The sequence below is a fragment of the Melopsittacus undulatus genome, chromosome 4, assembly GCF_012275295.1.
Source record: "Melopsittacus undulatus isolate bMelUnd1 chromosome 4, bMelUnd1.mat.Z, whole genome shotgun sequence".
NCBI lineage: Eukaryota > Metazoa > Chordata > Aves > Psittaciformes > Psittaculidae > Melopsittacus > Melopsittacus undulatus.
This window is the reverse complement of record NC_047530.1, coordinates 16,320,985-16,335,505: the sequence shown is the minus strand read 5'-3', so window position 1 is coordinate 16,335,505 and position 14,521 is coordinate 16,320,985. Positions and strand designations below refer to the sequence as shown.

Below are 14,521 nucleotides of genomic sequence, written 5' to 3'. Positions count from 1 at the left end.
CACTAACTCTCTGCTTATCACAAGCTAACAGACAAGAAGTTGCTGTTCAACTGGCAATAACTAATAAATATTTCAATAGGCTGTGCTTAGCTACTATAGAATTCAGGAAACAACAGGTCTGCTCTATTACTTCCTCCATGTTCTAGTAGAGAACAAGGCCTGAGGATTTTTTTCTCTCTTTCTTAAGTCACATTAAATATACTTTGAACAACACTTGTGGTATCGAGAGTCTTTGGAGCAAAAGCAATACATAAAATAATTCCTTTTTTAGGATAACTTACATGACCCTGCTTATTTGGAGACAAGTGAACCACAGGATCCTGTCTCATCAGTCTTCCACTGGGGCTTTCTCTGAAGGATGGCAGTACCTTTGATACTGCTGGGAGATGGCATGTTGGTTCTGCAATACAGCACACAATGATGTAGTGAAAAGCATACGCAGTGCAACAAGCTACAAAAACGTGTAACCTCATTTTACACTACAGTTTTTCCAATATTATCCCAAAACTTTGGATACCTAATACGAAATTAATTCCAAATAAAAAATAGGTATATTGTGACAAAACACAGGTGAGTGAGGGTTCATTCCTGCCTGGTGTAAACCAGTACAAGTTCATGAAAACCCAGCAGCCACCATCCTGGCATTTGTTAGAACCACCTGAGTGGCATCATGGCATTGGAACAGACTTCCCAAGGAAGTGGTGGGATCACCATTGCTGGAAGTGTTCCAAAAACATGTACACAAAGTGCTTAGTGACATGGTTTAGTGGTGGCCTTGGCAGCCCTAGGGTAAAGGTTGGACTTGATAATCTTAAAGGTCTTTCGAACCTAGTTAATGCCCCCGTTGTCCAACAGCACTATAGCAGAGCATTAAACCAGCAGAATATTAATTTTCACAGTGTATTGACGTTGCATCTCTGTATGTACATTGCCTATGGACAAGAGACTAAAAAATTACGAAGATCCACATGTTGTTAAATCATATTCTACTCAAGGCAGGATAATAGCAAAAGTCTACAGTGATCATGTATATAAACACATTTTCTGACAAGAAATATATGTAGTAGTTATACTGCAAAGTTAAGGTAAGTTAAATAAACATTTTCTAACTGAAGAGCCAGCAAAAGATTTGTTGAAATCATAATGTTCCCTTAAAAACTGCTGGCTGTGAATGTGGAAACTGCATAGGTGTACAAAAGGAACATTAACTAAACAAACCTGACAAAAGTGCACAGAATTCAAGTCACTCATATGGACAATCACAGGAGTGCTCTATGACAAACTTATTTTTTTCCCAGGAGAAAACTACAGAAGTGTAGAAGGTGTTCAGACACAGTCCATCAGGTAGGTAATTGTGTTCTCAGAGCCCAAGGCCAGTATTTTTAGAAGAATCTCAGTTGTGACTTTTTACATGAATCTCCCCTCCTGTGTTTATGAAACATTCTGCACTTCTAAAAATGCTGCTTTTAAGTAGAATACATGCTTATAAACATTAAGTACTTAATATCCATGGTAATTAGCAGTGCTTTCCCCAACACAGCAACAGTTTTGTTCATCCTGACCTGCAGCATTGCTAGCTTTTTTTTTTTTTAAATTAAACATTGCCTTTTAAATAAAAAAAAACACTATATAGAAAAAAATAAATCAAACTTGAATCCCCCTGGCAAATGGTAGCAAGCAGTGCTGGTGCACAAAGTACAAAGGTCTTCTGAAGTTAAGAATGGGCCAGAAAGGAGTGAGTGTGTGGATTCATTGTACCTAATGCTTTATTTACCTTGAGACAGGTTATCCCAAGTAGAAATGTGTTTATGTGTCATAGAACCAAACTTTCACCTAGATTCACCAGACTGGCAATAAAGTCTCCAGTCAAAGATGCAGCTTCCAACTGCGACTCTATTAATGCAGGACAATACACAAGAGATAAAATACAGCGATTATATGCCAGGTCGCATTTCTCAGCCTTTGCCAAATGCTGGAGCATCTCTTTTACCACACAATTTTTTCCTGTTCTTTTTGGCCTTACTTATTTTGCTAATATGGTGGCACCTGACATCATAGAACAGAACTTGCTGGCAGCTCTGCTCAGAGCCAGCATCACCACCCAACTGTTGGTCTGCACAAGTAATGCTAGGCAAAAGATCAGTTTTACATGTGTTGTTACCATCACACAGTATCAAAACATATGTGATTAAAAATTGTTCTGTCAAAATGAGAACTGCAGATCAGTATAATCACAGCTTTTCAGTGAGAAGTATAGGGGGAGTTGTGAAGGAGGGACTGACAGATGGCTTCAATAACAAGGCACAGATCACTGAGGTTGTGAAGGTATGGGAATAAAGCATATCTTCAGAACCTGAGGGTGTGATTTGCCTTAAACTCCTACTGATCTTACTGAACTTTACTCTGTGTTCAACATTAATCCATTTACATAGAACAAAAGCTGTGAGGCTATAAAATGATGATCTATATCGAAAACAAAAAATACTGAATTGCTTAATTATGGTAACAAAGTCAGAAAAATCCAATCTAGCAATCTTGATCATGGGGATCATGTAGGATTCAAGGCTGTTTCCAGACAGGACATTTCCACTGGTGTCAATCTCACAGGTATCCACTCAACTCACGCTATAGCTGTAGCAAAAGGTCTATGTGCAAAAACTTCAAATGAAGACTTAACAATGCAAATTCTTAGTAGTCAGCTGTTTTATGTAGTTAATATGTTCTCTCAGCTGACAGCTTAATTACCAAGTGCAATGAAAACATATACACTGGTGGAAGGTGATTACCAAGCTATAGATTTACTTCACTATTTAAACTTTAATTGGCTTTCTTTTTTTCATTTTGTACATGGTATTTATAGCTTTGATGATCAAACAATCAATTTGCATTTCTATAGCACCATTCAAGAAGGAGCATCACAAGCACTTTAGACAAACTGAGCAAACATTAAGCCAAGCCACTCAGGAGAGCAGGTGAGGTCAAACAAGTCCTCAACAGGACAACAAATTAAGTGTGTCTACCCAACTGCTTCTAAAAGGACAGTGTTTCAGGGTAAAAGCATTAGGGCAGATTTAGTCCCACAATCAAATGAAGAACTGAAATCAGTTCTTCCTCAGGTGATATTCATAGGTCCCAAGGAAACAGACGGCACAAGCTAGTACATGTTCCAGACCTAATTATTCATTCTAATGAAGAAGGCTAACTTTCAAAGACACTGAAATACAGTGCTTAAGAGGGTTCTTTCCCTGCATAGAGAGGTATTGCCAAAGTCACCTTGTAGTTAGTACCACTTGCTGAGAGCAAAGAATTAATTACCTACCCATCTGGTCAGCGATACTATCCTCACTTCTTTGCCAGCTGGGTGTGGATTTGCCGCTACCACCTGTATCTGATTGCGTGTTCTGCCTGTCAATGGAAGCAGGGGATCTACGGCTAATTCCAAACCTGTTGTAACACCCCAAAAAAAAAACAAAGCAGACAATGATTTTAAATATGCATAAATCTCACATAAGGGGTAAAGAGCATTTTTAAGAAGCTAGTGTCAAGCAACAGGACAGACCAATACATAGCACAACTGCTTGAGTGAATTTATAATGCACCTCCACTGAATTTTGTGGCAGCTTTCAGGACCCCTGTAGCATCTTTAGTGTGTAAGATTACAGTACATACTGATTTATTGAGCATCTTTCATCAAGAACATCTGGTTACAGTACATACAATTAAAAACAGACCAAACTATTCAGAAATAAATTATTAGTTTTCATTTACAGAGATATTTACATGGAAAGGTGATCAGACCATTACACAATTACAGAAAATTGACCACAATGACTAAAACGTAAAAGTTTGGACATAAGCCACAGAGGCAAATGAGGTGTGTTTATTATGAAAGGATATCAAGGATGGATCCTTTTAACTGGGAAATCACTACCTCAAATTTGTCAAAGAGAGCATCAGAAAGTTTGTTTGGGCAATCCCATGGATCTCAGCCACTTCAGTGGATTCTGAGCAAAAGACTAAGTAAGGTTATACCTAGATGATGCAGATATACAAGCAAACACAACATGGACTCATCTGGGACAATACTGCACCACCAAATATTTTAAACAAGTGTTTATAAAGCTAACTGTATTACGGATTGTCAAAATCTGGGGATTATAAATTCTGGATATTATTAAATTATTTGATCACAAAATAAAGTGGACTAAAGCTGTAGGAAAAGAGCGGGACATGTATACCTATTCCTGTAGAAGAAAGCATAGAGAGCAAAAGGAAAACTGTGTTCAGTGGACTTTGTAAATGCTGTTAGTCAGGTGGATTTTTGAAAGATACAGTAAACTCTTAAGAGAATAATCTAATGACAAAGGAGACACACAATCCTTCTGTGCCATAATGTCTATATGCCTTATATTCCTAAAAGCTTGTAAGAATTATATCCATAATACTCTATTATATATAAATCACTTAACTCTATAATATTTATAGTTGGGTTCAGAATTTACAGGTTTTTAAGAATTAAGAATTACTCAACAATAATGCATTTTTGAGGTGGCTTTTTTTTTTTCCCCAATCAGACATACCCTGAAGGAAAAAAGCTTCCCAAAACTCTACATGCGCAGAGTAAAACCCAAAAGAATTATAACAGACTGATATATTCTCTATATATCAAGGAGTTTCACTAAGCATCTAATGTAAGAACAGAAAATAAAACACCCAAACTCTGCTTTCTACCTACTCTACTACCTACAGACTGTCTACATGACCTCCACTGTAAAACAGACATCTGCGCAACTGTCAGAAAAAGATCAGTGTGGTTATCCCATTTGAAAGTTCATGTACTTGGTAAGCCAAATGAACCCACCAAAGCATCATCACGACTCAAAACAACAAAATCCCACTCCCATCCTTAAAGACAAGCAGCGTTACACATAGCACAGCTCCAGAATGTCATGTTTTGAAATTTGTCCCTTCTAAATTTTACCCAAAGACCCTATTTCCCTTCTGTTCACTGCTCCCTGGTATAGTCAACATGAGGCCTGATAAATAGAAAAAATGTAATGAAAACCTGGATATATTTGCTTTCTGAATACAAACAATTTACATTGAAACTGCATGAAGTGAGTAATACTGCTCTTTTTCTATTCACACAGACTTAGGTAAGATTTCACTTAATCATATACCTAAATTAAACATGATGAATTCAATACCAATTCAACACATGCATAGGAAGTCTAAAATACAGCATTTCAAAAGCTGACTGATTCTTTAAACAGTGATCTGAGGTAATTTTTCAACATTTTAAGATTTGGAAAGTATTTTGGGAAGAATATATTTTAATGATAAAATAACTAGAAGTTAGTACCTGAAAGAAAAAGTCAAAATCCCAAGAAACCTTGCTATAATGAAGTTGTGCCACATCAATATTTTACTTTCTATGCATTGTCCTCTTACCTAAATGCTATAGTGATCATATGTATAAAAGCAGTCAATTTTTCATTTGGCATAGTTTATAATTTGAGACTTTTTTCAAGATCAGAGATATACAAACCCAACATGTTTCTAATTTTATTTCATTAAAATTACTATTCTATTCATTTAGCAGCAAGAAATATCTTTAGACTGCATTTCTTACATGATGTGGGCTATTCCAAAGCAAGAATAATAAATGCAGGTGGTGCTATACTCTATGCTGCTTAAATATATAGCCCATTGGGGTATGTAGGAATGAACCTAAAAAACTTGAAGGAGAACTAAATCTGGAATAAATTGTTTAACCAGACATTTTATATATACATATATATATATATATATATATATATGTATGTATGTCATAAGAAAAAACACACTATTTCATTATTTTTGAATTTCATTTTTACATTCTACAATAATGTATTATATATACATACCTTCAGATAAACTTCAGATAAACACAGGATAAGTAAATGAAACACACATATGTATATCAAGACTAATCTGGATATTCTTGAAGGCAGTGAGGTTTTTGCCTATACCCAGCATAGGATATGGACCAATAATCTAGAAGAGGCAGCAGTTACTGCTCTTACCGATATCTGACAGAGGTTGGACAGACACCCATGCTTCCAGTCATTTAAGTTTCACAAACTTTCCAAATCTGTCATATCATGCAACAAGAGGGAAATATACACACAAATTACGCAGTTGAGACTTCCTGCAATGGGAAATCTCAGGGACTGGCATACCTAGAGCACACTGGAGCCTCACCTCAAGAAGATTACCTTCAGGATGTGGTGTCTGCTAAGCCCCTGCTGCAGCCCATCCTTCTCTCCACCATCTTAGAAATCAAATGTTACAATCTTTCTCTCCTATTTCAGCAACATATAGGGGTTTAACCACTGGGCAGCTCTACTTGGTATATCAAACATCACTACAGAGTTGCCCTTAAGCTGGTGTCTGAGACGACTCTCAACAGAAGATGCACATGGAACTGCAATGATTTTTAGTAATGTGACAAACATGGGTTTTCTTATCAAGGCAAGAGAGTTTCCTTCATAATTACATTTTCATGCTTTCCATTTAGGCTGGCAGATGATGTTTGAAAAGTCTTGAGTAAATATGATTCATGTGTACAAGGACAGTATGGGAGGCAAAGTACTTTTCCTATGAGAACAGAACATAACAGTCAAATAATTGGAGTTTAATGAGTGATATTTCTTCTTTTTAAAAAAGCATCCAATAAGGAACATGCAAAGTTCATGCATTAATCTCTTCCTTCATTATTCCATTTAAACAGTGTCCGCTTGCACCAAATTAAAACTTCAAAATAAAAAAGACTGTATAGACAACATATCTAGGACACATCTCTGCTGAACTTGCAAAATGCTCAAAGAATGCTATAGTGAACATATGTATATAATTAACTTGAAAGATGGAAAAGGGTTGGGATGGGTGCTGGTATGCTCTGAAGCCAATTCAAAACAAAAAACCCAGCGTTTTTGAAAGTCCCTTTCTGCTCAAGCAGTTATGGTTGTGATGGTCTAAGAACATATGGCAGCAATACCTTTTTTGGAGAGCAAATGACATAGCTGGAAAAGAGCAGACAAGATATTGGGAGCACAAGCTGCTCTTCAGAATTCAAGGCAATACGTAAGTTCTGCTGGCATAAATGAGCCAGGAAGTAAGCAGTGTGTAAAGAGGTTAAATGTTTTTTCTGGCTGCAGAGCTCTGGACACACTTCTACTTAGCTTCCTTACGGCAAAGTTTAATGGGTTCAAAGCAAATCTCCTACTGTCTGTGGGACTTAAGCACAAAGTTAAATAATGACCTCAACAGGCTCAATAGTTCCATGATGCACAGCAGAAAAGAAATTAAAACATCAAACTGAGCTGCAAGGAGGACAGGGAAGACAAATCTTGAATGCTCTGGAGCAACGAGCAGCACTTGTCCAAACACATGGCCAGAACAGCATTCTCTAGACTGGTAGTCCTGGGGTAAAGGTTGGACTTGATGATCCTAAGGGTCTTTTCCAACCTAGCTGATTCTATAATTCTATGACACAGAGCACTGTCCTCTTACAGGCACCTAAACAGGCAAAAGACAGTGCCTTGTGCAAAACAGTTTCTGGTATTTAATTTTAGAAAAAAAAAATATATATATATATTTAATAGAAGATACTTCTACTTTATACAAGATCCAAAACAGAATGAGTTACACACAATGATCTGCAACATAGTTAAGCCAACTTGAGGGGGAAGCTTTGCAGTGTGAACTATCAGCAGTTTTGCCCCGTTATATTCTCTATAAGAAGCAATTTGGAATGTGGTATACAGCTCTCCTGCTGCCAATAATTTTTTTCCCCTGCTTGGATATACTTGATTTATTGCTCCTTTCAGTGCTCCCTGAAAAGGATACAGATTTACTTTCTTTTTCTGTAAGTTGCCCCTGACATTGACATTGGATCACTTCAGAGTATTTGAAGACTTCTGGAGAGCTAGAAGACAGCACCTTAAAACAGGATGACTGTGAACATGCAAAAAAGATGCTAGCTGTGGATTAATTAGCAATTTCTGTGCCTACACAGCTGAAGTCTTAGTTGCACTCAACACTACTTTGCTTTGACTATAAGAACAGACTGCAAAGTCCCAAATCTATTACCTAATTTGTTGTAGAATCTAAACCTGTGAAATGAAGCAATTTACAACATGAAACCAGTACCTTTACTGAAGATTTTTAAGTAGACTTTTAAGGTCCCTTTGTATAGTAACCTAAGCAGTTGTAGACTAGAACCAAAGAGGTTAGTTCACAAAGGGAAAAGGGGGAGAGCAAGAGATTTTAAAAACTTGACTTTTCCAAAAAGCATGACAATGATATTTGAAAACAATCATGTTTTAATGTGTATAAACAACAGCTGACAAGAGACTGTGGAAGCACTCCTTTAGTTTAATGTACATTACAACAAATGGAACAGCGAACAAAAGACTTGCCTAAAAAGAATATGAAAAAAGTCTGGTGCCTACCCTTCTGGCATAGATTTTTGTCTGTATGTGCCCCCACCAGAGCCAGTCTCACTTGAGGATGATAAGTTGCTTGGAGAATTACGGCACTGTTGCGATCTTGCTAAGGCAATGGATGAAACCGTGACGTATACATCAGAACCAGGAGACAATCTGTTCAGAGCAAACCACCCAGTCAAATCAGCAATATCATAGGGCAAAGCTTGATGGACAACATCATGCAAATTCTTACATCAGCAAAGAACACAGCATCATAGACAGTAGAAATTAAGTCAGTTGAAGGATTAGACATTTCCCCTTATTAATAGTGAAATTAAATCAGCTGTGAAAAGCTGGATGCAGGGGAGTAAATGAAGATGCAAGCGTGGGAGGAAAAACCTGACACACACTAGAAAAACATCCCAGATTTGAAAGTCTTGATTTTTTTTTTTTACAGATTGCTTGTAAGTAATAATGAAATACGACATTTCTCACCCAAATACCACAGAGAACAAAAAATTTCTAATTCTCAAAACAAACTCTTGCCTGGAATTTAAACTAATTGTATTGAGCTGTCTATGCAAACTTTTCCAAGAGTATCAAGTTTATCTTTATGCCACCAAACTTGTCCACATTAAATCAAAGACTAAATTTATAAATACCTTAAAATCCCCCGTAAAACTAAACATTGTAATATCAAACTATCTCAACATACCAGAACTCTGAAAATACAGACCTGAGTCATATGAAGCCTTCTCTTGTCAGAATAACCATCCAGCAAATAAATGGGCTAAAACTGCAACACATGCACATGGGCAGAATGGCTGGAAGCAGCAGACTTACACTGTTCCAACTCGTATATCCTGTTCTGTAGTTAGCAAAAGGCTTTTGCTTTTTGAGATCATCTTTTGCTTTGTGCATTTTGTTTCCCCAAACCCAACCAAATTCACTGCTGCTAAGCTAGTTTTATTCTACTTGGTTGTGACTGAAGCCATTCACAACTTCAGCAGGGATTTCAGAGTTTAAATTATATCATCCATGAACATAAAATCCTACTGTGAATGCAAACCTTGATCATGTGGTCTAGGAAAAATAACTTACACAAGTTAAACAGCAACTTAACCTTTATAATTACAAAATCATATTGACTTCAGTGAAACACACAGTTATCTCAGTACACAACTTGGGTATGGGGGTTTAGAAGGTCACAGCCTAGACACTTCATATCTGTAGAAGAGCAGCAGATTTTAATCAGCTCTCACCACAATAGTGTAAGAACTTCTAAAGTTCAAAAACTTTTTCAAGAATGATAAAACCCCCACATCTCACTGATTTATGTTACTTACATCTGTGTATATATATCCAAAGAGCATATGTGTATATACATCTCAAAATGTGCATTTGACCCCTGAGTATTTTGCACAAAAGCAGTAAACTAACAAAATCTTAGGACGGAAAGAGCAGTAGGACTGGACCAAACATCTTGACCATCTGGAATTTCATAAAATGCATATGACTCTCTTTCCCAGACAAGAATGGAATGATCTAACACCTGACCATTACAAGTATCATACCAAACCCAGTAATTCCTTTCTAGCCTATCAAATTGAATTTAACTTATCTCACATTTATCAAGCAACAATTCTCAAATATTTGATTGCAAAGAACATGGTTCAAGAGTTGGAAACTTGGGGAACCATGAGCCAAGCAGTTAGCTTTCCCAGTGGCACTCTTATAAAGAGGAAAAAAAAGTTCAGCCAACAAAAATACGTGCTTTCAGTAACACTCACTTATATAGGCACACACATTTAAAACTCAGTTATGCTTGCTGAGCAATACACAATTGAAAAGTATGACCTTTTTCCCCAATACTAAATTAGAATTTATGGCAAGGAAACCAATTACTTCTCAAATAATTTCTGTAAAATGATTTCCTGTTGAAAATGCTTACATTTTCACTTCAGATTCAGCTATGCCTTTTCTTTACTTCCTATGCCTTGCCAAAAAAGTGACAGCACTGTTTAGAGGAAACTATGTCATGGAGTTATAGCTTTTTTTTTACAAAGATGACAGTCTTCAAGAGCAAACAAAACTGTATTATAAACATGGTTTGAACAACACCAATAAACAACCAGTCAGGTAGGACATCCTATTATTTAAAGCAGCAATACATTTTGTTGATACATTTCAAAACAGCACTAAAAAATATCAACAGTGAAATACGTTTCATTCATTCTATCTGAAACATAAATAAGGCAAAAGAACTTTGGAGTAAATTAGTTCAAATTGACTTTTTGAGCTGCTTTGAAATCTATTGAAAGGCACTTCCCAAGACAAAAGGAGTAAGTATTGTGTTAGCAGTATGCCCCTATAGTTAAGATATCCTGTGTTTGTCTTTTATTTATAATTAAAAACCAGACTAAAACAAGCTATTATCTCTTTCAAAAGACAGCTTTAAGAAATTCTGAAATGGTTAAGTGTATGAGTCCCATAACTGAGTTTAAAAATAGGCCAAGCATCCATTGCATTAAACAGATACAATTTCACTGCAGTCAACTGAACTGGGATTATACCATGCATGATTTAGTTCTAAGAGATCTAGTTCATCCTGAAAGGACTGGTTGAATCTTGCCAAGCATGGGAAGAAAACCATCTTTTGTGAAGGCAGCGAGTGGGATGGGCATATGTTTGTTTAGCATGACAACAAAGACATCAAAACCATGCTCTTGCTCCTAATAAATTAATTTCCATGTCATTAGCTGTAATTTTCCTCATGTCTTCAGTATGTATAGGTATGTAATATACACATCATAGGAAAAATGTCAGTCTAGCACTCTTTGTGCCTATGGCCTAAGGCGGTCTTTAGTTATAAGATCATATACAGGTGCCACCTTCCTTTAGGACCTCTGTCCCATGCAGTTTTATTTTGTGCTACCACTTCTCCTGTAATTACTGAACAGCTTGGAAGAGGAGGCGGCACAGGCTGGCAGAAGACAAAAGACAGCTTTATAATCAAGGCATCTCAGTGCTGACTTAGCAAATAGAATTCTTGCACTTAACTGCAGCACTCCAATATGACCACTGGCATATTTGTTAAAGAAAACTTTTCAATCATGTCATTAATTGCGAGTTTCTCAAAGGCCTTATTTGATTCCAAGGCCCCATCTACTTCTGAGCTGAAAACTTACCAAAGCAGCTGAAGTCAAGTGAAGCTGTAATTTAAATATATAAAAACTGAACAATGCTGGGCACACTTCCAAGTATGAGATGCCCAAAATAAGACACAGCAAATGATGAGAACATAATTTCTCTCTCTACTTTTGTTCTTAATCTGAAGTGGGACAAAGACATCTCTTCTCACATAAGAGTTTTGGAAATTAAACTTAATTAATACCCATGAAGCATTCAGAAACTATAGTAATGGGCACCACTGTAAAGCTTAGAGAGGAATTAGTAATTGCATCTTTACAGCAGGATTTGAATGCCATCCAGTAAATAAGGGATGGAGTAATGACAAGGAAAATAAAATATTAAATAGCTCTTCTTTAATGAGCTGCATCCACTGTGTGAACTGAATGAGGCAGATGTCCTCTGTTAAAAGAAATTCTCATAATTTAATCAAAGGAAGCATCAGAAAATACAGTTACACAAGAGTTCTGAATAAAACTGCTCAGCAAATCTTAATTCTGGCATGCTTACCTTCCATGTGATTGATTTTTGCAGTCCTAATAATATTGCAAGATGTGACAGTACACTGAAAACACTGACTCAATGCTCATGTTACAAGGAAACCAAACAACTCAAGATGGAAAAAAAAGAACATCAGCAATTTTGGGGAAGGGGATAGAGAATGAAACAGAAAATGCAATTATGCTGCTATGTTGTAACTTCTCATATACCACACTATATACCTGTTCAAATATTTTCCTTCAATTCGAACACTGCTCTTCAGAAAACATGTATCATAACGAGATAGAAGCAGGCACTGGGACAAGAGGTAAAGAATGACTTCTGTATGAAGAAACATTGAGTACGCTATATGGCTCCACAGATTATAGAGAATTTTATCGTACCTGCTTCAGTTCCTCTAAATGTGAATTAAACTGGATCAAGCAAACAGTGATTATTCATTATCCCTCCTGACAAAAGAGCAAGTAGTAAATGGAACTATCAAGAGCCCCATTAGCAAGCACCTGGATGAAGAGATAGCATCCACAGCTGTTAAACACAACAGTGAAACACATCTGGCTTCATGCAATCTTCAATAGCAGACAGCCAGGAGACTGGCAGATCCGGAAAGAAGTGTTGCTTTCTACTTGTAAGCATTTCTTACGCTTTTCCCAGGTCTCTTGACATGACCCAGCCTGGCTCTTCTCAACTGTTTCTGGTACACAGGAGATTGGGTTTACAACCAGGTGTACTCAGGAACCTCATTTTCCATTGCTACAGTGAGTTCTAGGTCCTGGCACCAGCAGGGAATGTGTAATACATAATATCATGTTAGTACATGCTTTAATTTTAAAATGTTATGAAAACTTCAAAATAGCTAATCTTCAGGCCCTGTGAGTAGACAATGTGCATGCTACAATGCTCACTTGACAGGTAGCAAGATGAACACTGACACTTGCTTGTTTGTATTAGGAAAAATGTCACTGATCCAAACTAAGCAGCTGCATATTAGGATTTTTATATAATATCAGGAGAGTTTAATCTAGAATCTATCTGCAGGAATTAACGTATAAACTATTACTGGGGCAGTAACTGTCACTGACTACCCACAGCCATTGTTCAACAAATTATGAAGTTTCAGGGCTGTGCTCCCAAAGTTCTCAGTAAGGACTGACATACTGTAGGATTTTGCAGCCAGTGTTTGACTGCAGTAATGCCATAAATCAGTTCTGCAATTGGCTGAAAATACTGACTGTACGTGGAAACTTTTTAGTTAGAGCCTTGAGCTTTCGTCTGGAACAGTAATGAACTGCACACTGAAGTGCACAAGTCCAGCCGCACGCTTTGCTTGCTGGTTTTCACACATCAGATGTTTGTTGAATCAAGTTTTAGTTAAGACTAGTTCCAATGTAAGTTAACTCAGAAGAGATTATCATCTAACACTAGCTCATCTCCTTTGCCTGCATTTTTTTCTTAATAAGGTACAAAAACCATGTGTACACAATAAAAATTGACAATTGAGGTAGCAGGAGAGAATGCAATCAAGCTCTAAAATTACATCTTCTCCAATAACATTAACTCTGGCATACCTCATGTATATGTGGTTTATTGTTGTTTTCCTTAACATATCACCTTGATATTTACTCTGGGTTATAGCCTATATTGTGTCCCATGTGGACTAATTAATGCTGTAAAAGAAGCCATAATTCAGATTTTACTGCATTTATATTATTAAATTTTTCATTCTCAGTGTTGCAATAACATTAGATATATAAGATCAATAAAGTTTCAGGTTATTTTTCCTGCCTACAAATATGTGCATCTGTCATGAATAGATTCAAGGAGCCAGGTTACTGTGAGGAACAGGGAGAATTTAAGCATAAGTGAGTTGGATACATGAAGATAGTGCCCTGGGCCTTCAGAAGCAGGAGACACAGCACCCCAGACAGAGCTGAGTCAAACAATGGGACTCATTTCCAGACCAACCTTATAAACACTTGGGCCAAAGAGCACAGCACTGAGTGGGTATATCACACCCCCTATCATGCACAAGCTTCTGGGATGGCTACAGCTTATGGCACACGGAGAAGCCACACAACCAGGATCTTGGTTTAGCTGATAAAAGATAAAAGACAAATTTAAGTACTCTGCCAGTCAGGGACAGGATGTGGCATTTACCATCTCGGAATCAGGGACTGTCAAGGGACTGTCAAGCAAGCTACTCTCCCTCTCACAACAGGAGTCTCCACAGGAAGGCAAGATTATTTATATATATGAGGTGAAATCCTCCTGGTTCTCAGGAGCAGTAATACAACTTTTGTTTAATTTAGCGTGTTTAAATGGACTGAAGTTTCACTCTGTATGCATATTTAGGGCCTCTA

At 37.0% G+C, this 14,521-nt stretch overlaps 1 protein-coding gene across 3 annotated transcripts in view; it reads right to left on the bottom strand.

Moving 5' to 3' along the window:
* The window catches only part of SIPA1L1 (signal induced proliferation associated 1 like 1), a 219,205-nt gene that overhangs the window by 22,422 nt on the left and 182,262 nt on the right, over positions 1-14,521 (bottom strand). For all 3 annotated transcript variants that reach the window (XM_034062574.1, XM_034062575.1, XM_031051950.2), the window contains 3 exons: positions 8,496-8,645; positions 3,320-3,444; positions 282-400 (listed from right to left, as the gene is read on the bottom strand). In XM_034062574.1, the coding sequence (XP_033918465.1) occupies positions 282-400; positions 3,320-3,444; positions 8,496-8,645 (394 nt within the window). The remainder of the gene's footprint in view (positions 1-281; positions 401-3,319; positions 3,445-8,495; positions 8,646-14,521) is intronic.